Source organism: Misgurnus anguillicaudatus, chromosome 6 (genome assembly GCF_027580225.2).
Source record: "Misgurnus anguillicaudatus chromosome 6, ASM2758022v2, whole genome shotgun sequence".
In the NCBI taxonomy this organism is placed as follows: domain Eukaryota; kingdom Metazoa; phylum Chordata; class Actinopteri; order Cypriniformes; family Cobitidae; genus Misgurnus; species Misgurnus anguillicaudatus.
The window spans coordinates 12,010,875-12,038,200 of record NC_073342.2 but is presented as its reverse complement, the minus strand read 5'-3'; the positions used below and the strand labels follow the sequence as shown (position 1 = coordinate 12,038,200).

At 36.3% G+C, this 27,326-nt stretch overlaps 1 protein-coding gene across 2 annotated transcripts; it reads right to left on the bottom strand.

The window, feature by feature from the left end:
• Positions 1 to 25,624, bottom strand: muc2.1 (mucin 2.1). 2 transcript variants are annotated; one of them, XM_073868521.1, is made up of 46 exons: positions 25,483 to 25,624; positions 22,130 to 22,391; positions 21,930 to 22,044; positions 21,271 to 21,361; positions 21,051 to 21,172; positions 20,627 to 20,846; positions 19,140 to 19,265; positions 18,911 to 19,025; positions 18,579 to 18,717; positions 17,870 to 17,983; positions 17,662 to 17,728; positions 17,402 to 17,539; positions 17,108 to 17,272; positions 16,886 to 16,980; positions 16,480 to 16,606; positions 15,865 to 16,120; positions 15,581 to 15,633; positions 15,268 to 15,366; positions 15,016 to 15,169; positions 14,401 to 14,539; positions 14,184 to 14,288; positions 13,902 to 14,081; positions 13,453 to 13,692; positions 12,596 to 12,752; positions 12,282 to 12,410; positions 11,941 to 12,088; positions 11,787 to 11,830; positions 7,431 to 11,696; positions 7,182 to 7,339; positions 6,832 to 7,006; positions 6,423 to 6,670; positions 6,138 to 6,321; positions 5,446 to 5,656; positions 5,176 to 5,351; positions 4,966 to 5,035; positions 3,796 to 3,896; positions 3,624 to 3,655; positions 2,725 to 2,902; positions 2,523 to 2,627; positions 2,347 to 2,387; positions 2,044 to 2,166; positions 1,830 to 1,931; positions 1,451 to 1,579; positions 1,318 to 1,357; positions 1,042 to 1,165; positions 1 to 427 (listed from the first exon to the last, which is right to left on the bottom strand). In XM_073868521.1, the coding sequence occupies exons 1-46, from the start codon at positions 25,556 to 25,558 to the stop codon at positions 211 to 213; spliced, it is 10,356 nt and encodes a 3,451-aa protein (XP_073724622.1). In that variant the 5' UTR covers positions 25,559 to 25,624; the 3' UTR covers positions 1 to 210. The 2 variants fall into 2 exon arrangements, with proteins under 2 accessions (XP_073724622.1, XP_073724623.1); XM_073868522.1 differs by having other exon boundaries at positions 20,627 to 20,843.
• Between the last annotated feature and the right edge of the window lie 1,702 nt (positions 25,625 to 27,326).

The window sequence follows — 27,326 nt, the reverse complement described above, 5'->3', positions numbered from 1 at the left end:
TTTTATTGCTTTAATTGCGTTTAATTTCATATACAAGCAGAAAATACACATTTATCCAAAGATCAATTGAGAAAAACATTTAAAGCTTTTTTTAACTTTAAAATTAAGCTTCTGAAATAGTTAAACATAGCAATGCAATTAAATTAAATTCAGATTACAAGCTTCACACAGTTATTTGACGGCTCATTAACATCTGGAGTCATTAGACGCTCATGTTAGTTGAAAGTCGCGTTTCTTACGGGAGTTTTCAAGCTTGTGCTGGTTAAATCCAGTTTCATGACAGGCTGTTTTGCTACAGGTGCACTCATTGACTTGAATGTACGTGTGATGTATTTTGGCTCCACTTGGACAACCGAGAGACACTGTTCTATTACTTATGTTGGTTGCCTGGCAACAGCTACAGGCGGATAACTTGGGTTCAGTGTACCTGTGTATGTGAAAGAGAGAGAAAAAGAAAGGCAGAAATTAAGGTAATGAAAAATGTGTCAATGCATTACAGCCTTTAGTCTCATCAGTATCAGATTAGTGGTTATAAGTTTGATTTCAATCTTTGATATGACCTTACTCAGTCAAGTAAGAAATAATTGATGACAGGCCGTTGAATTATAAGAAAATAATGCATACCCAAGGTGCTTCGCGCCGTGCCGTTACACCTTGGGTGTGCATAATTTTCGAATAATTTGAGTCAATTCTTCCGCTTATACTACTATGGTTACCAGAAACATTGCTCTGGTGCAAATTTTTAAGACATTTGACAAGTTAGGTGTGCGGTTTACAAAAAAATAATCAACACCCATGGAACATTTTTATCCAATCAGAATAAAGCCTTTGATTTAAGGCTTCATAAGTAAAAATAATCTGCCAGCAGAATAAGAAAAAATTTCTTGAATTAAGTGTTTATGAAAAAAGTTCATTGGCAGATTTCTTTTACTTGTTTTAAGCACTAATTCACTTAAATTTATTTTATTTTAAGTTCAATGCAAATACATTAAAGAACCATATATGTGTACTGTACAAGCATGTGTACAAGCATTAACTCACCTGCTATAACTGCCACAATCTCCCTCACAGAATGTCAGATCAATTTTATTTTCTGATTGGCAACCGTCGTGAACTATATAATCCTGAACAACCTGCACTTGACAGCCCTTAATCTTGTCCACACCTACAAACATGAAATGAAAAAATACAGACACATTAAACAGGTCTTGAGCTAAAATCAACAGAAAGGACATTAGAAGGATTGAAATCTATATAAAAAGTTATAAACTGAGCACAATAGCAGCATTGTTTAATACGTTTTTTCGAAATACTCACAGAAGTAGCAGCAGCCATCAGCCATGAGCTGGACTGTACCCTATAAATCGAATCACATAAACAAAATGTCATATCATATACATTAATTATTCACCATGAGCACATTTAACATTTATGATCATTTAAGACATACATGCTGGCAGTTGGAGATGTTGAAAGCAGGGCACTGGACTCTGTAGTTATCAGTGATGAACTGTCCATTAACTTTAGTACATGTGATTCTGTCACAATCCCGGTCAGTAGTGGGCAAAACTTCTCCCTCCTATAAGGAGAATAAGAACAAAGTACAATTCATTTTTCATATTAAACATTATTGTTGTATTATCGGTGCAGATTTCCTATATGGATACTTTTATCCTATATGGATACTCTTGGCATTTGGAGCAATTGTCCATTTTCCAGGTGCAAAATAATAGAATTTCTATTTTCTTATTGCGGTAACTGTGCATACTGTGCTTTTTAGCCAATGTCATCTTGATTAGAGAAAAAGTGATCTTTGGCTTTGACCTCACCTTCAGTATATGTTGTGTGCCATTGACATTGATGATACAGTGAGTTTGCACGCACTTCCCACAGCAGTCCTTATAGCTTACAGGCTCTTGATATTCATAACCCTAAACAAGACGAGTAAAAAATAAAGTAAATATAAATTTGATCCATAGACAAGCTAATCAGAAACACTACTGAATAAGAACGGCCAATGAGAAGCTGCGACACATGACTCACAAGGTTACAGACTTTGTTGCATGTCACCATTTTGCAGCTGATCTTGAATAATTGTGTTTTAGGATCCACTTCCCGCGTACATGTACATTCTTGACAGTTAACAACGGGGATGGGGCTACCAGGCTGGGATTGTAAGAGGAGAGATATGGGTAGCATTACATTAACGCATTTATACAAAACGACATAAAGTGCATTTACAAGATATACATTTTATCATTATGTATATTTATTTTATGAGACCAGACATTATTATTACAAAGCAAATTATTTCTTTAGTTTAAATGTAACAGTTGGTTTAGTTACCTCATATTCTTTATTGTCAAAGACACAGACTTTTTTGGGTACTGTGGATGCAACAGAACATTAAAGAAAAAACAAAAAGTATAAAATGTTATTCTGGGGAACACATACATCAACAGTTATGAAATACAATACAATGTTTATGAATAAATGCAAGTGTTTAGGACAAACAGCAATACCGCATATTATTTCTGGACAGCATTTTCCCTCAGGCACCTCCAGTTCTGAAGAATATCCAATCTCACACACATTTTTCAAAGATGGGCATGTACTTGTATCACAATCTATGTTATGAAACAGAGAGGAAAGAGACGATGTTAGAACGATGCTACAAAATGTAAAATGCTATCCCTTTTTAAAACGTAAACAAAATTATCGTACTGCAAACTTGTTTGGTGCAGCATGGGTCCGAGGGATCGGTGACATTGACCAACACTAAGCCAGGTAGTGTGCAGCTCTCAGGAACAGAATCAAGACACTGTTTGGGCTTACAGTTGATAGATTTGGTGGCCCTTTCACAGACACAAACCTCGCAGTTGTACTCGAAGACCTCCCCAAACTGCCATAAAAAACCAAGAGGGCATAGCTGAAAGTCTTGTCTGGTCATTTTCACTTAATTATTCTTTACATTTACTATTGGCAGTATAGATGGGCTATATCCCAAAATCTAGTGAGCTTGCAGGGGCAGGAATTTGTCTTCTAAGACAACAACTTTGTTACTCTGTGATCTAAATTCATTAAAGCTGCAGTCTGTAACTTTTGCCACTATGTCGCCATCTCTGTTTGTAACATACACTTGCAGGTTACTTTATGTACTCACACTGTAAAAAGTGAACGTTGGATCAACGTAAAAAAAAGTACTTTGATTGGTAACACCTAAAATGATTTATTTTTCATTAACTTAAATTCTCCATTTTAATTTAATTTTTTAGGTTTTACCAACTGAAGCAATTTTTTTAAGTAGATCCATCTTTTTACAGTAAACATTTACGTTTGTTGACAGACAACTGACATTTTCTGTGAATTTGGGTAAGGAGAGAGTTTTGAACACTGATTCTACATGTACTCACACAGTTACTGATTTTTGTTTATTTATAACCAATGTAGAGTTACAGATTGAAGCTTTAATGATTTGAAATGATTTACCAGCATGTTAATGCTCCTTGTATGATTTACAAAGGTACCTAAAGTAATAGTTTGGCAAAAAAAATGAGTTGTGGACTTTGTTTTCTACTGTTATAAATATTAACATCAATTGAATGGCAGAAAAACGAACGCACCTCACGTGGGGTCTCTGATGCATCCAGGCATCCTATAACAAAAAAGCAACATGAGACAAAACATCATCCAGAAACATTTAAGATGAGCATGTTGCTCTGTCTGATTCAAACAGATTCAGGTTATTTAAGCTCACACACTAATACAAACACATTTGATTCATTGACTTCTCACCGCATTTTTCCACACAGACGTCTGACACTTTGTTGAAGAGCATCATCCCATCTGGGCAAAAGCATCCCTCAGTGGGGATTTCAAGACTCCTCTCTTCAGGTCTGCAATTTTTTAAGTTTGTTACAAACAATACATGAACACCACAGTGAGGTTAACATCATCCTATATACAGTATTTTTCGGAACTGAGCTGCTTTACAAGCTGTTCAATAAAGCTGCCCCCATATGCAGGTTCATAGGAAGAGCTTAATGCAAAAGCCGCTAAACGCCACTTTCGTTAGAAATGACATAATGACCGAATGCTCTCAGCAGGTGTACGTTCATTAAAAACGTTCACTTTAAATTCACTTAATCCCAGCCTCAGGCCATTCAAAAAATTGGTTTCTTGGCAAAATCCTTTAAACTTTTCAAAAAATGTTCAAGTCCTCTAACTGCACAGAAGATAAATTGGATGAACAGCGGCACACGTATGTCAAGGTGCAAGAGATTGCAAAGTGCAGCCAACCTCAATTTCGAAACGCAAAGAGAAGCTACGGTAGCTGCCACAGGAAAAACATGTTGTCATCTGAGGCAACCTAGCGACGAAACGTGTTCTGCAGAGCAGTTTGTCCATTTAGGAATACTGTAGAAATATGAAGGCAACTTGTTGCAATTGAACTGTGGCGCAATTCGGACTTGGGTGCGCACTCATCCGGGATGCAAAGTAACCTGCGCATGCATTTTAGCCTATGAAGTCAATCATTTTTTTCCACAATGCACCATGACAACTGATGAGTTCTGCATTTCAAAACACATATGCACAGCTATCGCGCTCTCTGCTGTGCATGATAACACCAACATATTAAAAAACAAAAAAATATGCTCAGTCGCGTTGTGATTTACATCCTCTTGTACGTACACGTCGGTGATTACGTGAGATTACACAAGTAAACCAAGGTTCGCTAGAATCAAATGAGTGTGAAACCAGACCAACACTGCGGGGGCACCAGTAACATTAGCACTCAGGCAGCAACTGAACCAAGTGTAAAAACGACCTTAGAGGGTTTTGCATCTGAGCTCTTCATATATTGCCATATTACCAAGCATAGCATAACATACTGTACAATGCAATGCATCTTTTTCACTATTGTTTAAATGACTTGAAAATAACATTGCAGATTAAAGGTCATACTGGTCTTCACAGGTTTGGGGTTCAGCTGGGCCACATGGCTTGAAGATTTTATTTGTTGGGCATTCAATGTCTATAGAAGAAAAGATAAATACAACACTTGATGTATAGCGAACACATACAGTAGAGCTGCTTGAAAATCTCAGACCAGATCTCGGATTCTTGTAATTTAAAACCTAAAAATAGAGTACAGTCATTGTGTTTATTACTCACTGCAGAGGCTTGTGTAGTTTCTCCAGTTGATGCAGAGGCCAAATTGAGAACAAGTCCTTGCATAGGTCTGCAGACTCGTACACACCACGGCAGGGTTGCTCATATGACAGCTGTCATAATGACAGCCTAAAAAGAAGTTATCTGGAGACACATAGTGATGGCACTGTTCGAACAACCTGGTAAAAATAAAGAACAGATTATAGAAGCAGCACAAAAAATATTTATTACATAAAGTTTGTTGAACTTCACTGTAAAAACACATCAGCTCACTTGCTGTGAAGGAGGTTACATTCCGGAAGAGCCTGGCAATTGCTGGGTGTGGGTTTGGGGCTCGTTCCCACTGTAGGTAACACAGTCGGTTTAGTGCATATTTCTCCATTTTTGAGGTTAGCTGGCCAGTAATCTGCCATCACTGCGCAGTCAGACACCAAGATCCCTCCAGGAAGCATACAGTCATCGGCCCTGTTATTGTTGCATGTTCCTTAAGAGGATTATGGGCAAAAAACATGATGTCACTATCCATATTCCATGGTTTTACATAATCAAAACTTTAAACATTTTAACAAGATATGCATGCATATCTCCCTGAAGTCAAGAATTTTATAATTTAAAATGCATCTTTGAGCATCATAATAAATGTACTCAATGGCACAGCTTGGACCATAGATATATTATCTAAATAGATGCTTCATTCTGCAGACTGCTATTTCAGACAAATATCTTCTTTGTATTACTACGTAATTTAGTATTGCTGTAATTTAAGCCTTGATAAAGTCCTCCAGGTTCCAGCCAATTCAATCCTGCCTAATCCTCTGCAGTGACAATGCAATTCCATGTTCATTTCCAATGTGAGGAGTTTACAGCGACATGAGCAATAGATAGCATTGCTGTTGTAACATGAGCATGTTCAATGACTTGACCATGTTAAATCTCAAGAACGTTTATTTTGCTTGCTAACTCACCACAGTGCCCTTGTGTGTTGTTTCCAAAATGCTGGAACGGCAGATTGATGCTAAAGCCGGTGGCTCCGAATGTTACAATGACACCCAGCTGTGGAATCTCCAGGAATAAATCCAAGCTTGAGCTCACCACCCTCACTGCATTACGACTAAAAGGCAGTCTTAGCTTTTCATTGTTGATTGAAGCCTTATTGGTGAAGAGTCAATCAGAAGATTTATATTTACACCCCTCACATAGACAAAAAGCATATCAATACTATTTAGAATCAAAAACCTAAAAAGCCTCACCTCTAGTTCTGCACCTCCAAATAAATTGTGATTCGTAAGTGTAATGATTAGGTTGTTATACGATACAATAATTGATCTTGGACAGGAAACATGCTCAATGGGATCACAATAGACATTATCAATGTAGATCTTCAAATGATAGTGAGGCCGAATTTCTTCCATTAATGTGTAAGTGCAATTTCCTTGATAACTGTAAAACGTTCCATCAAATGTGATGTAATGAGGATCACCCCAGCCTTCACAAAAGCCTTAAATGAGAAGAGCAATGCGAATGAATGTTATTAAATGTAAATTTTCTATTGGAAAAACGAATTTTCTTTCTCTGTTCATGAAATTAAATATGAACATTCCTAAATTGCATTACATATAGAAGTCTTAGACAGAGATTAAAAAAGAACAGGTTACTCACAGTCACAGGCGTAATGTTGGCAGCAGTAGTGCTCATCATATACCAGCACCGGGTTCTTTCCATTAGCACATGTGATGTTTTGTAGTGGGGGACATTCGTATGGGATAATCTCAATGATGTTGTCCTCTATGCACCTTGCCATGGTGCAGTTACATAGGATGAAGGTCTCATTGGTCTGGTTATAATGCAGAAAGTTCTAGTATTAGGTAAGTTACAAAATTGCATAAAAAACTGCTTTCGGTTTTATGTTGTCTCCATGGATTATTAAAAAAAGCACTGAGATTTATCAATAAAATAAAATTTTAAGCTAATTATTTAGTCATGAAATGAAAAATTATGTTTAATTGTACATTTTTGTCCCATTCAGGGCAGTCATAGTATGGAGTGGGAGTTGGTGTTGGTGAAGTTGGACATGGGTTTGTTGTATTCTGAATCACACAGATGTCAGAGCAGACCATGGTCAGACATATCCCAGAGCCAAGGTGCACATTGTCAAGGATTGTCTCTCCTACAACATTAGGAATGGTGTGAAAAATAGTAAAAGAAATACAACTTTTGCTTATTGCAGATATATTTATACATTTTAAAAATTTACTAACCCGGCTCATACTGCGTTCCATTAAATTCACAAAAACAGAGTGTAGTGCTAGGACGGGTAGTTGTAGATAGGGTTGTCTTTATAGTTGTTGTTAATGGCTTTGTAGATGCAGTCGGTGTAGTGCTTCCAGGACGTGTAGATGAAACAGTAGGTGTCCCTGTTGTTGTTGTTGTTGTAGTAATTATTGTTGGTGTAGGTGAAGTTGTAGAAACAGTGGGAGGTTTGGGTGTTTGTGGGGAAGTTGTAGATACTGTTGTTGATTGTGTTACTTCAGTTGTTGGAGTACTTCCAGGAGGTGTTTGTGTTGTTGTAGTTCTTTCTGTTGGTGTAGGTGACGTAGAAACAGTGGGTGGTTTTGGTGTTTGTGAGGATGTGGTAGATCCAACCCCTGTTGTTGATTGTGTTAGTTTAGTTGTTGTAGTACTTCCAGTAGGTATTCCTGTTGTCGTTTTTGTTGGTGTAGGTGAAGTTGTAGAAACAGTGGGAGGTCTGGGTGTTTGTGGGGAAGTTGTAGATACTGTTGTTGATTGTGTTACTTCAGTTGTTGGAGTACTTCCAGGAGGTGTTTGTGTTGTTGTAGTTCTTTCTGTTGGTGTAGGTGACGTAGAAACAGTGGGTGGTTTTGGTGTTTGTGAGGATGTGGTAGATTCAAACCCTGTTGTTGATTGTGTTAGTTTAGTTGTTGTAGTACTTCCAGTAGGTATTCCTGTTGTAGTTTTTGTTGGTGTAGGTGGAGTTGTAGAAACAGTGGGAGGTTTGGGTGTTTGTGGGGAAGTTGTAGATACTGTTGTTGATTGTGTTACTTCAGTTGTTGGAGTACTTCCAGGAGGTGTTTGTGTTGTTGTAGTCCTTTCTGTTGGTGTAGGTGACGTAGAAACAGTGGGTGGTTTTGGTGTTTGTGAGGATGTGGTAGATTCAAACCCTGTTGTTGATTGTGTTAGTTTAGTTGTTGTAGTACTTCCAGTAGGTATTCCTGTTGTAGTTTTTGTTGGTGTAGGTGGAGTTGTAGAAACAGTGAGAGGTCTGGGTGTTTGTGGGGAAGTTGTAGATAGTGTTGTTGATTCTGTTACTTCAGCTGTTGGAGTACTTCCAGGAGGTGTTTGTGTTGTTGTAGTCCTTTCTGTTGGTGTAGGTGATGTAGAAACAGTGGGTGGTTTTGGTGTTTGTGAGGATGTGGTAGATTCAAACCCTGTTGTTGATTGTGTTAGTTTAGTTGTTGTAGTACTTCCAGTAGGTATTCCTGTTGTAGTTTTTGTTGGTGTAGGTGGAGTTGTAGAAACAGTGGGAGGTTTGGGTGTTTGTGGGGAAGTTGTAGATACTGTTGTTGATTGTGTTACTTCAGTTGTTGGAGTACTTCCAGGAGGTGTTTGTGTTGTTGTAGTCCTTTCTGTTGGTGTAGGTGACGTAGAAACAGTGGGTGGTTTTGGTGTTTGTGAGGATGTGGTAGATTCAAACCCTGTTGTTGATTGTGTTAGTTTAGTTGTTGTAGTACTTCCAGTAGGTATTCCTGTTGTAGTTTTTGTTGGTGTAGGTGGAGTTGTAGAAACAGTGGGAGGTTTGGGTGTTTGTGGGGAAGTTGTAGATAGTGTTGTTGATTCTGTTACTTCAGCTGTTGGAGTACTTCCAGGAGGTGTTTGTGTTGTTGTAGTCCTTTCTGTTGGTGTAGGTGATGTAGAAACAGTGGGTGGTTTTGGTGTTTGTGAGGATGTGGTAGATCCAACCCCTGTTGTTGATTGTGTTAGTTTAGTTGTTGTAGTACTTCCAGTAGGTATTCCTGTTGTAGTTTTTGTTGGTGTAGGTGAAGTTGTAAAAACAGTAGGAGGTTTGGGTGTTTGTGGGGAAGTTGTAGATACTGTTGTTGATTGTGTTACTTCAGTTGTTGGAGTACTTCCAGGAGGTGTTTGTGTTGTTGTAGTCCTTTCTGTTGGTGTAGGTGACGTAGAAACAGTGGGTGGTTTTGGTGTTTGTGAGGATGTGGTAGATTCAAACCCTGTTGTTGATTGTGTTAGTTTAGTTGTTGTAGTACTTCCAGTAGGTATTCCTGTTGTAGTTTTCGTTGGTGTAGGTGAAGTTGTAGAAACAGTGGGAGGTTTGGGTGTTTGTGGGGAAGTTGTAGATACTACCACTGTTGTTGATTGTGTTACTTCAGTTGTTGGAGTACTTCCAGGAGGTGTTTGTGTTGTTGTAGTCCTTTCTGTTGGCGTAGGTTTTGTGGTAGTTGATCCTGTGATTTGTCCTCCGGTTGAGGGGGGCAGTGTTGTTTTAATAGGACCAGTAGTTATTGGTAGCCCAGAAGTTGAGCTGCTCTTAGTAGATACTGATAATGTAATTACTTTTTCAGTTGTTGGAGTACTTCCAGGAGGTGTTCCTGTTGTTGTTGTAATTTTTGTTGGTGTAGGTGAAGATGTGGAAACAGTGGGAGGTGTGGGCGTTTGTGAGAAAGTTGTAGATCCTACCATGGTTGTTGATTGTGTCATTTTTGTTGTTGGAGTACTGCTAGGAGGTGTTTTTGTTGTTGTTGTTGGAATTTCTGTTGGTGTAGGTGAAGATGTGGAAACAGTGGGAGGTTTGGGCGGTTGTGAGGATGTGGTGGATGGTATGGATGTTGAGCTCAAGGGTGTTTGTGTTGTGCTAAATGTAGAGGTTGGTGTTGTTGCGGGTGATGGTGTGGAACAAGGAAAACAGCAGAGAACCCGTATTTCATAGTCAAAACATTTATAGGGACGGGCGTTCTGGTTTTTTTTCTCACACTGCAGACCATATGAAACATTGCACTGGACTACTTGTTTTGATGAATTAACATATTCTTCAAAGCTCATGTCAGGTTTATTCACAGCTCTACATTCAATATCTTCTGGATGTTCACAGATCTTTTTTCCACTTTCTTTAATATTTTTATATGTCTCTAAGTCATTATCTCCTCCTGTTGCAGGATTATATACATTAAACCACTCAGACCACTCACATATATCCACACATGGTGACATTGTTTCTGGAGTTCCCGATGAGGTTGTTGTAATTTTTGTTGGTGTAGGGGAAGATGTGGAAACAGTGGGTGGTTTGGGCGTTTGTGATGAAGTTGTAGATCCTTCCATGGTTGTTGATTGTGTCATTTTTGTTGTTGGAGTACTGCTAGGCGGTGTTGTTGTTGTTGTTGTTGTTGTAATTTCTGTTGGTGTAGGTGAAGATGTGGAAACAGTGGGAGGTTTGGGCGTTTGTGAGGAAGTTGTAGATCCTTCCATGGTTGTTGATTGTGTCATTTTTGTTGTTGGAGTACTGCTAGGAGGTGTTGTTGTTGTTGTTGTTGTTGTAATTTCTGTTGGTGTAGGTGAAGATGTGGAAACAGTGGGAGGTTTGGGCGTTTGTGAGGAAGTTGTAGATCCTTCCATGGTTGTTGATTGTGTCATTTTTGTTGTTGGAGTACTGCTAGGCGGTGTTGTTGTTGTTGTTGTTGTAATTTCTGTTGGTGTAGGTGAAGATGTGGAAACAGTGGGAGGTTTGGGCGTTTGTGAGGAAGTTGTAGATCCTTCCATGGTTGTTGATTGTGTCATTTTTGTTGTTGGAGTACTGCTAGGCGGTGTTGTTGTTGTTGTTGTAATTTCTGTTGGTGTAGGTGAAGATGTAGAAACAGTTGGAGGTGTGGGAGTTTGTGAGGAAGTTGTAGATCCTTCCATGGTTGTTGATTGTGTCATTTTTGTTGTTGGAGTACTGCTAGGCGGTGTTGTTGTTGTTGTAATTTCTGTTGGTGTAGGTGAAGATGTGGAAACAGTGGGAGGTGTGGGAGTTTGTGAGGAAGTTGTAGATCCTTCCATGGTTGTTGATTGTGTCATTTTTGTTGTTGGAGTACTGCTAGGAGGTGTTGTTGTTGTTGTTGTTGTAATTTCTGTTGGTGTAGGTGAAGATGTGGAAACAGTGGGAGGTTTGGGCGTTTGTGAGGAAGTTGTAGATCCTTCCATGGTTGTTGATTGTGTCATTTTTGTTGTTGGAGTACTGCTAGGAGGTGTTGTTGTTGTTGTAATTTCTGTTGGTGTAGGTGAAGATGTGGAAACAGTGGGTGGTTGTGAGGGAGTGGTTGATTCTGTTGTTGAAACTGTAATTGTAGTGGTTGGAGTACTTTCGGGGGGTGGTGGTGAAGGTTTACAGGGTTCCTGTGTTTCAATCACAGTAGTATTTATACAAATGGCATAGTAGCACATTCCCATGCCATCTGTTACATTGTAAATTATTTCATTGTCACCATATTCTGTTCCATTGTAGTAACAGCATCCTGTTTGACACAGACACAACTATATTTAGCTAATTATGAACATTAAATGCTTAGTGGAAAGATAATTCTAACCAATGCGTTTTTGCTTACCAGGTTTTTGAAAACATTGTATTTTTCCATTTTCATCACATATGCTGTAAAAAGAATGTTTTTGAAATATATAAATATAAGTTTTTGAATGTTTTGATTTGTAACATCAGTGACTTTAAAGGGGTGGGTGAACCACTCATAGGTTTTTTATTACCATATCTGACATGGCTCTTCTGTTGGGATCTCCTCTCCGGGATTAAACTCAGTACCATTAATATAGCAAGTACCATTACATGCCTCAACACAAATTTGATTTTTCTCATCAAAAATAGGCTTGTCCTCTGGACATTTTGGATAACATCCTGCACAATGGATATACAGTATATATTATTATAAAAGGTTGCATACAGTATATGTGAGATATTTAAAGCTTCCTGAAACCTAACGGTCATGAAAATTCTGACCACTAAACATACAGCGTAGTACACATCCTGTTTTTACCGTACACAAAATGAAAAAATGCTAGCTAGTCTACTACATGATTCAGTAACTCACCCTCCAGGTTGGGTAAAGTGTTATTGCAGATACCCTCAGGATTGAGACAGGTTTTGTAGCATGGCGTATGACACGGACTGTAATGCCATGTGCAGTCACCTGGATTATTGTAGTAGTCACAGTACACAGCTGACAAAAGAAAATGACAAAAATGTGAGCATGTGCCCTCATAAAAACTAAATTAAATGCAATTAAAAGAGCAAAATGTTGAAAGTGCCACATGGATGACTAGAAACATAATGACAACACCACAGATTTGGAATTCAGGTTTACATTCAGAGTGAATCTGAGTTTTGTGCTTGACAGATGCTTACGGCAGATCTCAGGTGTTCTCCAGACCACACAAACATCTGCTTCATTGCAGGCTTGAGCGTAAGCGGCTACGGCTGTGCAGAAGCACTCACAGTCTCCACCCGTGTCACACGCACATGAGTCCTTCACACAGTTTTCATAATATGGGTTTGGATCCACCTGTGTCAACAGACATTTACACTAGCTTTTACAATGTTACAGATTTTTGTATGCCATATATAAGAATAGTCACCCTAATAGTCTTTATTTACTTACCCTGTAGTATGACACAGATATTTTATACAGTCAATCGGAACTAAAGCCCATAAGATTAAAAATCTGCAACTGACGCTTTATTTTGTAGAAAATGAAATATTTAGAATTTTGTGTTGTCTGTACTGCCAAAAGAAAGTTACGGTGCTTTTCCATTGGATAGTATGGGCTGGTACAGCTCACTTTTGGTGGGGGGTTTCCACTCTGTTCATATTACCAGATACCACCTTGGCTAAAATGTGATGTGTAACACTGCCGATCACTGATTGGTCAGAGAGAATTGTTGTACAAGCTCCTAAACTGCCTTTTAGCAGTGAAAAACATCTGCCTGGCGTCAATCAAGAACACCATTCTGTCACGGCGTTAGAGGCGGCGCAATGGTAACGATAATCCTATAATCACACCAACCTTGAAGCGGGACTAAACTTCGATGGGAAACCAAACCGAGTCAAAGAAAAGTGAGCAGAGCCGTGTTTTACCAAGCCACATCAAACTATACAATTGAAAAGCCCCATTAGTCATACTAGCTTGGTGAGATGTCAAATTCTTTTAAATTTACTTTATTTTGTGTCTTCATTTACATTTTAAAGTCTTTTTAGAACAGTACCTTACTATGGCAGTCCTTGAAAGTATCTTCCTTTATAATGCTACATTGTATTTTGGCCCAGGTGTGTCGATTGGGAGTCGCCATGCACGGGTCAATGTCCATTTCTGAATCAGGGCAGTTGCTTGCTGCTTTCCAGCTGTCCACAAACTCTAATACATTTGTAGTTTGCAGGTTTCCTTGAGTGGTGAAGTCATCTTTTCCATCTCCATTGAAATTTCCACAGAGGCCACAAACTTGTCCCTGTGAAAGCGCATATTAAAGTACCAAAATGTTCAGAATTTTAATCACACCATTACTGTAACTGTAAATGAAACATATAAATTAGACTAAAGTTGTTTTGTTAAGTTTTTAGGACATTGGTACTGCCGTAAAGGTATGTGTGTCAGAGTACGTTTACAATCAGAAGGCTAATAAAGATTATTTGTCTAATTAAGTAATTTAAAACTTACTGAATGCTGGGGTTGCAGAATGATGCGGACGGTGGTTATCCGGTCCCACAAAACTGTCAGACCGTTCTCAGCATCAATGACGATATACATGCCAACCTTCCTTTCATTGTACTTGATCAGTGGACCAACTCCAGTGTCAGTGGCTGTTACTTTGTCGTCAGAAAGATCCAGTCTAGTCCTCTGTGTGTGAGAAAGTTAGAAAGAGCAGAACGTTTTTGATTAAATAATATGAATGCACATTATTTTTTGTTAAATCTAATGTTTGAATATTTCGAGACTTACCCCCAAAAAGATATCAACAGCTTTTGAACACGTGGTTCCTGTTGTTCCACACGGTATATTCTCAGTCACCACGCTAAATTGACCGGTCTTATTGCCGCACTTGTCCTTTTAGACAAAAGACAAACCAAAACACACAGGCACTATGTGACTTACTTTCTTCTTAATGAAATGATTCATTTTTATTTATTTAAAGATATCATGCTAGGTTGGTTCATACCTGCACAGCTATATAACTGCAGTCTCCTCTAAAGCCGAATCTTTGTTCATCAAAAGTTTGATAATGTCCACTTCCATAAATAGTGCAGATGCCCGGACAGCTATGTTCTGTACATTTCCATGTTCCATGTTGACAAGTGCTGTAAAATTGTATATATACAATTATATATACAGACTTTGTACAATACCTCAGGAATAATTGATGACGGGATTATTGAAGTATTCGAAAATAATGCACAAGGTGGTAATGCCGCAAGTGTGCATTATTTTCATCTAATTTAAAGAACGGGAGTCAATTATTCGGCTTATACCACTGTTACCACAAACATTGCTCTGGTGGTTATTTTAAGACATTTGACAGGTTAGGTGTGTGTTTTACAGAAAAATAATCAACACTCGTGGGACATTTTTCAAACAATCAGAATCAAGTTTTCAACAGCCCCATGGTATAATCTAAAGTAGCGTGTAATGTAATAGCATTGAAACGGGTGTATTTCCTTTGTTTATGTGTTACATAGTAATGTACAGTATATATAATATATAATTTACAAATTACATGTAGATCAATCTAGGTATGCAGTAATGTACAAGATGTTATTAGTCATTGATTGCATACCACTTATTGCAGTCCATTGTTATCTGAGCCCCTGGTGCATAAAACTGTCCATTGTGTGAACACGGGCAGTTATGTGGTGTAACGCAGTTTCCTCTTCCATCATCCAGGAGACCTGTAGGACACTGGCATCCAGATTCACACTCCAGCGAGAAACTATACAGAGGAAAAACATTGATAATATATGCAAACAAATGTTGTAACTCCACAAGGACCATCGACAGACTAGGAGAGAAATGAAGAAGAGACTCACACAATCCACATTCTGTTGCAAACAAGTCTGTGCACACTCCAATCCATTTTCATTCTGGCCTGCTGTACTGCAGTTGAAGTAAACCTTTGGAGATGAGCAATCTGCAAGATATTAAGATTTATTTTTTAACATATAACTCACTGGAAAACCTGGTTTATCTTTAACTGTATTTGAAAACATTTGAGCAATTTTGCATCTATGGTTGATTCCTGTTGGCATCATAATCTTAGATGTTCTTCGAATCTTTGGTTGTTAATGCCAACATTGTTTATGGTAGACCATATTTAATTATATAGCAAAATAAATGTGTCTTACCCAGAAAACGAGGTTTCCAAGAGCGACAGTGCAATTTTCCATTCATGCAAACACTGATAAGAAAAACAACATCAGATTTAGGTTTTGTAGAGTGAGTACATTAGCTAAGCCTGCTGAAGTAACTTTTTTATGTTATTTACATAAAATGTTCCTACATTAATGTAAAGAGCATTCTGTGAAAAGATATCCTTTATATATTTAATATGACCGAGTAAGGACATTTGATGCTCTTAATCACATATTTAGATAATGAAACTTTATTTCACATATTATTTTCCACATACCAGTGTTCATCCTTGATGCTGACAGACCTGCCAGGTTGGACTTTTAAGCCATTGTTGTAACATGGACATTTTTCCATAGGTACACAGACTCCCTTCTCATCTTGGTAGAGTCCTTTCGGACAGGCACATCCGTCTACAGGCACAAAGTCATCGCTGCAGTCCTGGCGCTCTGAGCTGAGAGATTGACAGGTGCTCTGACAGCTCTGCAGCTGATAGGAGTAGTTTTGCGATGCAGGGCAATTCTCTGTGTATTTCTCTGTGGAGTTTGACAGGGATGTGTTAGCAGATAATATTTAGGACTTGCTATAAAGTGCCTACACTGTCAGAAAAAATAGCCAATTAGCCATTAGCCAATTAGCTTTTACCATTAAAAACACTACACTGTAGTGTGTTTTGGCCATATTCCATTAGAACCAATCAAATTCCAAATAAAACCATTAGAATTTTCTGTATATGGTTTTATAGTTTTTTTCAGCAGGGATATTTGTACCCCAGCTATCACAGGGGATGTACCTTTTCAAAAAGTACAACTTCGCACCTAAAGAGCAGAGGTACATAATGCTATCTCAAAGTTATGCTACCTTATAGTACAAAGGGTACTATTTGGCATCTTACCGCACACTAAGTGTCTCCAGCCTTGGAGAAATATCCCTTTAGCTGCACAGGCCCGGGCGTACGAGGAGAACACGGCACACAAACACTCTTCACTCTTCTCACAACTACAGCTGGAGTATTTGCACCTCTAGATGTTCAGGATTAGAACAAAATTGCATTCAATAAAAGTTGTTTTTTATCGAAATTGTTGGAATGAACAAAAAAGATACAACCTAAACCTCAATGTTGCTTACAGTCGCTTATACCATGGGGCTGTTGAATGCTTTATTCTAATTGGTTGAGAAATATTACACAGGTATGCATTATTTTTCAATAACCGCACACCTGACCTGTCCAATGGCAATGTTTTAGCAATGTCTGTTAAAGGTTAATCCTATGCTACGTGTAATTTTGTTTTAGTTCATACTTTGTAGTAGCTGTCTGGATTGACGGAGGCGTGACATTTGGCAAACAGGCTCTCTTTGTCCTTCATCTTAGAACACCAGTGCTCAGCAAAGTGCTCTGAAGATAAAAACAATTATGGTGGAAACAAAAGCCTTAGATAACAACTAAACAAACACGGACTGATAAAATATTCAAATGTTGACCTGTTTTTGTGCAAAGTCACACTGTCTTTACTAGTTCTCACCGCTATTGGTGCTATAGGAACAGGGGTCGTCCATTCTCTCTTTACGGTCAGGGCAGTTGGATTGGACCTTCCAGGCGTTTGCGAACGAAGTGGCTGTACCCTCCACCATGCCCTGAGGAGTCTTCAGGTCGTCAGAAAGCACTTTGTTAAAATTTCCACAAAGCCCTTCATAAACACAGATAAAGCAAAGTTACGAAAGAAAAAGAGGTTGCACTCTTTGACCAATTCTTGACTTATGTACTAAATTTTGTTATATATTTGTATTTATCTTGTTTTTAAGGGAAGATTTCTCACCACAAGTCTTCCCCTGAAAGCTTTGATCAACAGTGATGTACACCTGCATGAGGGGAACCAGCTGAACCTGCACCTGCAGACCAAACGCGGTCTGAAACATGATGTGAAAAGACGACGGCCTGAACACGGTAAAGTCAGCTGTGAGGAAAAAAATGAAAAAATGCTACATGTTCTCTCTCAAGACTTTAAATCAACACTTTGTTGCATTGAACAATCATGCAGTTGTTTATTGATTTGATCTGTGAGGTTCTCTCTCTCACCTGTGGTGTATGGAAGTAAAACTTCAGCATTGTGTTGTACTGTCCCATCAGCTTTAATAATCAGAGGCTGTGTACAAAAGATACAGAATTACTGTGTCAAGGTTTTATATTGTGTTGTGTATTTTATACAAACGTATGTACTCATTTTTCTAAAGCTGAATATATATAATATTTGCTAAATATCATTGTTTTTGGGAGGTGTACACACGTTTTTCTTGTCATTGTCAATCAGCACCACTATAGATTTCAAGCAGGTGTCAGTTTCAAGATTTATACAAGGAACAATCTTCCCCAATATGATGAACTTTGACCCCTCACAGTCCTACAGAAAAACAGATGGAGGCAGAAAGTGTCTGTTACTAGTAAGAACATCACTTATTTATTTAAAACTGAAAATTTTGGCCCACAATATGTAATAAATACAAACCAAACAATATTCATATCTAGTGCTGGGCAAAAATTAATCGCGATTAACCGCATACAAAATAAAAGTGATTTTTTTTGCATAATATATGTAATTATTTATGTATGTATTTAAGAAACATTTACATGTGTATATATTTATTTATATTATTATTAAATATTCTATATGATATAATAATTAATATATATATATATATATATATATATATATATATATATATATATATATATATATATATATGTATATATATATATATATATATATATATAAATATATATATATATATATATATATATATATATATATATATATATATATATATATATATGTAAAAATTCTGAAATTAATATATGTTTGTGTATGTGGTTAATTATACATAATAATTATACATAGTACACACATATATTATGCAAAAAATCACTTTTATTTTGTATGCGATTATTCACGATTAATCTTGATAAAATCAAATACATTAGTAATAAAATAAGCTTACTTTAGAAAGCAAATAGTTGCAGTCTCCATGAAAAGTGAATTCTTTTCCGTCATAGGTGGTGAAGTGAGATCCTTCCTCTACTGCGCACAGGCCAGGACTGGGCAGACTCTTACAAATCCAGTTTCCTCCATCACACACACTGATTTACACAATGCATTACAAGCAGACACATTAATAAAATAAGGTGTACACTTACAAAACGAAAAGTAGAAAATTAGACAATTTGGGGACACAAATACAAAAATTCTGATTCCGATTTAATTTGGCCTGTGGTATGAATAATCATTAATGAATGCGTTGGCATCTGTTGCAAAATCCATTAAAAGTATTACCATTCTTCCCCCTCTTGTTGAAGGACCTCTCCTGCATTGTAGACGTGATCATGTTTACACTGGCATTGTTTCAGTGGGATACAGCCCGTGTTTGAGATATCATCAAATACAGTGCCTATGACAGACAATATTCATTAGACTGCATTACTTTTTATTGCTTTTTATTTCAAAGATCAACCACCTACATTAAAAACTAGATGTGACATTAGGATTAAAAAGTGTTATGAACCTGGAGGGCAGAAGCAGCCGTCGACTTTGTGTTCCTCACACAGTGTGTTTGTGTCTCGGTGTGAACATGTGTCCATGCAGGGAGAGCCACTTTCAGAATAAACCATATTGTAGGGACATTTCACAGCTACAGAGAAATAAAGAAATTAAAGTCTTTAGACTGGGAATAGAATTGAGTTTTAGTGGAATAAACAAGAATATTTGGTTTGGTAAAATGTAAAACTTGCTCTTTGTATCCTGTATCTTACCTCTCTTTTGCGTTATTATCACATTAGTGCCCCATTTTTAATGCTCCAAAAAGCACATCCATCCATAAAAAACAAATTCTTGCAGTTTTTAAATGTCTTCCAAAGTGAAGCAATGGGTTTTGAAACATTGGATCAAGGCTCACATGAACACACGTATGGCCATAGTTTCTAAAGTTTTTAAATATAAATGTTTCATTACAAAAACCCGTTGCTTTAATGGATTATTTTTTGATGGATAGATGGATGCATTTTCTGGTGCTTAATAAAGGGTCACTATCCAATGCCATTACATTGCATTTATGCAGCAATGAAATAAAAAATCTAACACATTTATTTAATTATTTTTCAAATTTTAAAATCTTTCGCCTCATTAAAGGAACATGCCGACTTTTTGGGACTTTAGCTTATTCACTGTATCCCCCAGAGTTAGGTAAATCCATACGTAACTTTTTCATCTCCGTGCATTCCGTAACTCTGCCTGACACGCCCACCGCTAGCCTAGCTAAGCACAAAGACTGGAAGTAAATGGCTCCAGCTAGCATACTGCTCCCAATAAGTGACAAAATAACACCAAGATTTTCCTATTTATATGTTGTGATTTGTAAAGTCAACGGTGGGTGCGTCAGGCAGAGTTACGGGATGCACGGAGATGAAAAGGGTATGTGTGGACTTATCTAACTCTGGGGGATACGGTGAATAAGCTAATGTCTTAAAAAGTTGGCGTGTTCCTTTAACACACTACAGTAATCTCATAAGCATCTCATGTAGTTGTATTGCTGTCTACAAATATTCATTGTCAGAAAAAAAGTATAAAACTGTATCTTGTCTGTCACTGGGGTGGTACCCTCAAAGGTTAATTTTTATACATTAATGGGTATATAACACTATTATATCTACACCTAGGACCTATTGTGTACCCTAAGAAACAATTTTGTACCAGTTAATTTTAGTGGTACAAAAAAGTTAAACGTTTTAAAGGTACACAGTAGATCCTTGAGGTACAGTAATGTACCCAAAACATTGTATTATGTTTACTATACCTATAGATGTACAAAATAGAACCTTAGGGTACAACCCCAGCGACAAAAAAGGTACAGTTTTTAACTTTTTTTTTGACATTGTACAGTTGAAATATTAAATTGAAGTATAATATAGAAAATAATATTTAAGATATTTTTTTCATTCTTATAGGAAGAGACAAAATATGATTTCAACCAGAGCTGTAAATGTGATTTCTTACAGCAGAAGTTGGATTTTCTCCAGTTGGGTGGGGTTCCTCCGGCGTGCGAGCACTGACGTGAGTATTCAGATAGTGTTGAGCAAAGTGAGGTGGTGTTTGTTTCACCAGGCTGACGGTTACACACGTCATTCGCACAAGCCTTGATGTATGGCAAAGGGCTCAGAACCCAGCTACAAGATGACCAGTCTTTATTTTCCAAAATGTCTCCACAAATCTCCTGCTGGAATGAAACAGACATGATACATTTTAAAATACACTTTCAGTAACTATTAGCATTTATTTTTATGCATTTGTCAGATGCTTTTATCTAAAGTGACTTACAGTGCATTTAATCTATACATTTTATCAGTATGTGTGTTTATTGGAAATCAAACGCATTGCGCTGCTAACAGTGCTATACCAATTGACAATTTTTTGGACTTACGTGTTCTTCACATCGGCCCACCGCATTTTGCTCTTCTACCTCTTCAAAGGGGTCTTCACAATAATGGCTTGGATCGTGAACCCTGTGCATATTCCCGAACTCGACATAGCCAAGCTTTCGTCCTGTAATACATATAGCAAGACACAAATGAGTACTCTGTAATTATTTTGGAAATTCCTAAAATGAAATAAATGAATGACAACGGATCAGAGCGAATCACCTGAATGGATGAATTCATCATTAAGTGCAATGCCATTAAAATCACCACATAGTCCACAAGTGTGACCAGAATATTTGGAGTCCAGCTCCACCTGAAACAACATAACAACACAGATTTTTATTGGATCAGGGAGATGAGAAAATGTATAAAATTTGATTTGATTTCATATTTGGGTTTGTATCGAGGAAGAGGTCAAACAACAAGCCATGCAAAATTACTTTAGTGATACCATGGCACAGTGATAATATGATAATGTCATGCACTATTAAAAAAAATGCTGGGTCATTTTCAACAAACAAAAAGACAAACCAAGCCATTGTGTTAAATTAACCCAGAAAATATTTATATCTGACCCAAAACAACCCAGCATAGTATAAAAGTGTGGTACTGGGAACGTTTATTGGGCAATCCTATAATTTTCACAGGCTAAACATGGTTGCGAATGCTCAATGGTTGTAATAAAAAATTAAACATCCGGTGACAGAATTGCCTTATATAGTAAGATTCATCTGCCTAGTTAATGTGTGTTGCACAATATGCAACATAATTGCCAATTTGCAATGACACTGCTATTTTCAGACATAACGGTTTCCTCTGACGTAAGCTGAAGTGATACAACAACATTTGGGCGAGAACCTCCTGTGTAAAAGTAACTTTACCAAGACTGAATCGTCTCTGTTCCACATGACACTGATGCCAATTTTGGAATAGAGTTTGGTGTAAATCGCATTCTTCTCCACGAGGATTCCTGAGACATGGATGGGTAGTGTTACACTGAATGTGGAGAAAAACAAATAAATTATAAGAGACAATAAAATGCTTTTGCTGTATACAAATAACCATCACTTTAAGTCTTACATTCTGTTCATTGACCGTCACCAGGTCCTCGGTCATTACCACGGCAATGTCATTGATAGTAACTGACAGTCTGCTGATCTTTGAATCTTTGGGTTCTTGCGTTCTCTTCACGTAAACCGAGAACTGGCGAATGAGGCTATGACAGTCGGACACCAGGTTATATTCACAAGTGCCTTTAAACTGATAAGTCTCTCCGTCAAATGTCGTGAAGTGGAAGTTACCCCACATGCTACAGATGGTGTTCACATGGTTACTGGCATAGACTGGAGAAAAACAAAACTTAAATATTAGTACGCTCAAAAACATAGTTTGTTCAATCAACTTAATTCAATTAAAGGGAAACTCCAGCCAAATATACTTTATATAACGGTAGAAATCAGGGATCAGGAAACAACATATATTTCAAAGTGTATAAACTATAATAACTCACTGTAAAACATTTGCTGTAGTTATGCAGCAGTTTGCCAGTAACTTACTGTAGATTTATATTTATCTAATTTATTAGCAACAGTTTGTTCAAAGAAAAATGAACATTTAATATTAACAAGTCTTTGTCTTTCCACAATAAAATTATAGAAAAACAGCCTCATGCAAAGCATTCTGGGAACCAGAAATCCTCATCAATCTTTTTTCTGATTTTTCCCCAAATTTTTATAATTTTACTCAGAAAGGCAAATACTTGTTAATATTTAATGTTTATTTATCTTTGAGCAAACTATTGCCAGTAAATAACATAAATTTGAATATATAGTAAATTACTGGCAAGCTGCTGTCAGTAATACTGTAATTTCTACAGAAATTTTTAACAGTGTAGCTTCCGGGAACGACACCATCTTTTAATGTTATTATTAATAATAATATAATATATGAAGAGTTTCGTTGCAAAACGAGATAACCGCCGTTTTTTTAATTGTTCAGAAATCTGTTTTTTTTTTGGTTGTGCATTCCAATTAATTTCAATGCAACTGCAGTTGGTTTGTTTTGATTTAAACCTTCATAACTTAAAAAATACAGCTAAGTAGCACCATAAAACTAAATAATAACATGATAACATAATAATAAACATGTTTTGACAAAAATGTTAAAAAATGGATTTATCTCGTTTTGCAACGAAACTCTTCATATATAATAATATAGCCATGTTATTATTGTTTATTAAGTTTGAAATATGACTATTACAAAATCAAATTGATTACCCGCAGAAGACCTTTATTAACCCTTTGGAGCCGTGTGGATTACTTCTGTGAAAGATAAATTTACTATTTTGGGGTTTAAAGAAATTGTTCCCTGATCCCTGTTTTCTATCATTATATGCTTGGAAAAGCAAGGACATTTACTAAAATAAATTCATTCAAATTACTCGTCAAATAGGCTACAGATGCATGCAAAGCATGCTGGGAAATACAGACCTTTTGCCCATTTAGTAATATCAACAACAATGCAGTATCAACAGAAAATTATTAAGTTAACTTTTACAAATTCAAGTGTGTGGAACATAATAAAAGTATGCAGGGACTATTTTTCTTTAAATCGTGTTGCATTTGTTTGTTTCAGTTAAGTAAAGTGGTCAAGGTTTTTTGTTATTATTTTTTGTTATTTTCAACCCAGCCAATGCGTTAAATTAAATCAGATAATGTTTATATTTCACTCAACAATGGGTCAAAACAACCCAGTATAGGTTAAATTACAACCCAATAGGTTAAGTTTGTCCTCGTGCAAAATAATTTGAATTTTTTAGAGAGTACTGTATTTTTTTAAATATAAGATTACATCATCGTATCAGAATTGGGCAAAATTCAGAATTGGACTTCCAATTAATTATAAGTTGAAATTTAAACTGAACTGGGGTGCGTTTCCCAAAAGCGTCGTTGCTAACTAGGTTAGCAACTTTGTTGGGTGCAATGCAATTTCCCATTGCCAACCAACTAAGTTGCTAACAAGTTAGCAACAATGCTTTTGGGAAACGCACCCCTGACCGCTCCCCACATGCTGTAATTTTATTTGAAACAATTGACTAAACTGCAGTTTAAGAAAATACAACACAGTAACTACACAAATTGGAATTGTTTGTGCTTAATATAAAAAAACAATAAATATGTAACATGAAGTAATATAACCATGATAGTACATTAGATGAACATCTTTAAAATATCATTTTAAATCCATCAGTTAAAATAAAATTATTTTAATAACATTAAGTATCTATAAAAAAACTAATGGAGAAACAAAATCCTTGCTAAATATTTATTGACACAGCGTTTAGGTTCATTGACCTTCATTATACTGTAAAAAATTTGCTGTTGTTATGCAGCTGTTTGGCAGTACCTTACTGTAGATTTACATTTATGTTATTTACTGACAAGAGTTTGTTCAAAGTTAAAAAAATATTAAACATAAACAAGTCTTTGTCTTTAAAAAAATAAAACTATAAAATAACAGCCTCATGCAAAGCATTCTGGGAACCAGAAATCCTTTTACAACCTGTTTCTGTTTTTTTTCCAATATCTCAGGATCTCAGAATGCTTTGCATAAGTGTGTTTTTTTATTCTGTAAAGACAAAGACTTGTTGATGTTTAGTGTTCATTTAACTTGAACGGACTGTTACCAGTAAATAACATTTACATTTACGGTGAGTTGCTGGCAAACAGCTGCCAATAATACTGTAATTTTTACAGAAAATTTTAAAAGTGCAGGCATCAGACCTCAGGCATCTATGCTCGATGAAGATCAAATGACCGAAACGTTGCATATTTAGGATTTCATTATTTATTTTTTTAGTAACATTTAAAGGAAGTCATCAATAAAGCTGATATGTCAGATAAAGGGTACAATCGTCATCTGCTTTAAGATAGTTCCTGTTTAATCTTCTTGCAGATGCTGATAATACCGATTGAAGCCTGACACTAAAAATAAAATTCAACATAATGTCTTATCACTAAATTAATATCTAATAACATAATACATTAACCAAGATAAATGCATTTCTTTTTTATTTGCTTTTAATTTATGTTGCTGAAGCTTAACCGGTTGTAATTCATTAGGAATGAGTTGAATTCCTATACAGCGATCTCACACACACTAAAAAAATTATCAATCTTGTAAGTCACTTTGGGTAAAAGCATCTGTGCCTATGTAATAAATATAAATAAATTTCATGTTTTTTTGAGCAGAAAAGCTTTAGTTTTAGTTTGTTAGTGGTGGAACGGTACACCAGTTTCAAATCAATTTATTTCACTTCAATTCAGTACTGTCTTAAGATTTTTGTTAACCCTAAAATATTCTAAGGTGAATTCATACTGAAAAAGCATTTTTAATATAGAGGTCCTCTTGAAACAGAAGGTTATTGGATCTTACCCCTCTTTGCGTTAACCAGGGTGCCACAGGTGAGAGCCAGCAGCAGTATACAGAGTGCAGATGTTCTCCACTCCATAGCTGAAGGTAAAAGGGGTCTGCAGGAGCTCCAGTGTTGTCTGATTTTCTGTTTAGATCTCCTTTTATACTCTTTCTCATTCTTATCTCATACCCCTTTAGGGAGGGTCGGATAGTCTTCCTTCTGTATAATGTGAAAAAAATCAACCTGGTATTACAGAAGTCCAGTGTGTGCATTAGTGTAGGATGTGGTTATGGCCTCTTTAAACAATGAGACAGATTTATTAACATTTATTACATGAAAAAACAACATTAATGGGAGGGTTTTAATAGTTTCTGTGTACTTGTAGGATTAGCAAAAATAATATTTTAATGCTGTAATATACATTATTAATAAACAATTTACCAGCAGATTTGTGAAATGATGCACTGTTTTAAAAGACCTTCTGCTGAAAATCATTGGTTAAAAATTAGTTTACTGGTTCATACATGAAAGTACAAACTTTTCATTAAAAATGTTTATGATCACAAACGTGAAGAGTTTCCTTAAGTATTTGAAGTTTCACATTAGTCAGCATTGATACTCTATAGGAATTTAGATTTTGGGTAAATGTTATTTAGTGCTGTAATGACGTTTTGATCGCGTGTGAAGTTTGAACGTCCGGCTTGTGATTTAGATAATCTGACGCTAAGCATCATCGCAGGCACACAGGTGTGTCTTAGGCTTCTGTATGCCACCTGTCTCAAGAATTAAAACAAACTGATCATTAACCATCTGCCAACACTTATATCCTGAAGATTTTTTTGCAACATGTGTTGCAATCAGAAAAGGTTATTTAAGGGTGTTTGGGCACTTTGGTTTCTGTGGAAAACTAAAATTAATTAAATAAACGATGCTTTTGTTTTATCAAATCTGATTTTGTATAGTAAATGCACACAATAAAATAATTTTTGTACTTCTCTCCCGAATGTAAGGCATAATTCTCTAAAAAGTTAATTGTGTAAGATAAATGATGAAAGATGTCTGGTAAAGTAACACCCACATGTTCCAAGTTCAAAAGTTCCTAAAATGTTATTAATTTCAAAACAGACAATTTTTATTTAACACAACTTTTTATAAGACAACAATTGGTCAGGTTTCCCATTGTGATTGTAAGTTTACAAACAATTTTTAACCTCAATGTTTTAAAGCATATGTATTAAATACAAAAAAACTCAATATGTACTGCAGTCAACAAAGCCATGTTGATACATGGGTGATTCTCACGAAAACTTTAAAAAGGTCAAGCATGAAAATGTAAAAATTGCTTAAATTTACTTTTTTTCCCACCAGACATTGAAAAACAGTCTGGAGTAAATGGGAACATTAATTTAAAAACTTTTACTTATCATTTAACACTTTTTGTAACATAATTTAAAAAATAAGTCCTAAAAAATCTCATTACCGCAACAGTCAGAAAACATCAACACTGACATATTTTCAAAATGACATGACAAACCTGAAAGAACATAATTTGGAGATTCTGCACATGCATTTAAAATCAAAGTATTATGTTTCTATTAATTTAATTAACATTTAATAAGCATCTGTTGCGGTAATGATAATCAAAATGTCGTGTAAGCATTCTGACAAGACAATATTTCAAATTAACTGTAAAAAAAATGATCTTACCTGGTAGCCATCTTGAAGTAACTGGTCCATGTGCTTGGTCACTCAAAATCAAACTTTATTAAAATTCTGTATGTGTGCTTAAACTGTTCTCAAAAGTTGCGGAGGATGAGAACATCAGGCATGGACACATCATTTTCCAAATTTTTCTTCATTATTA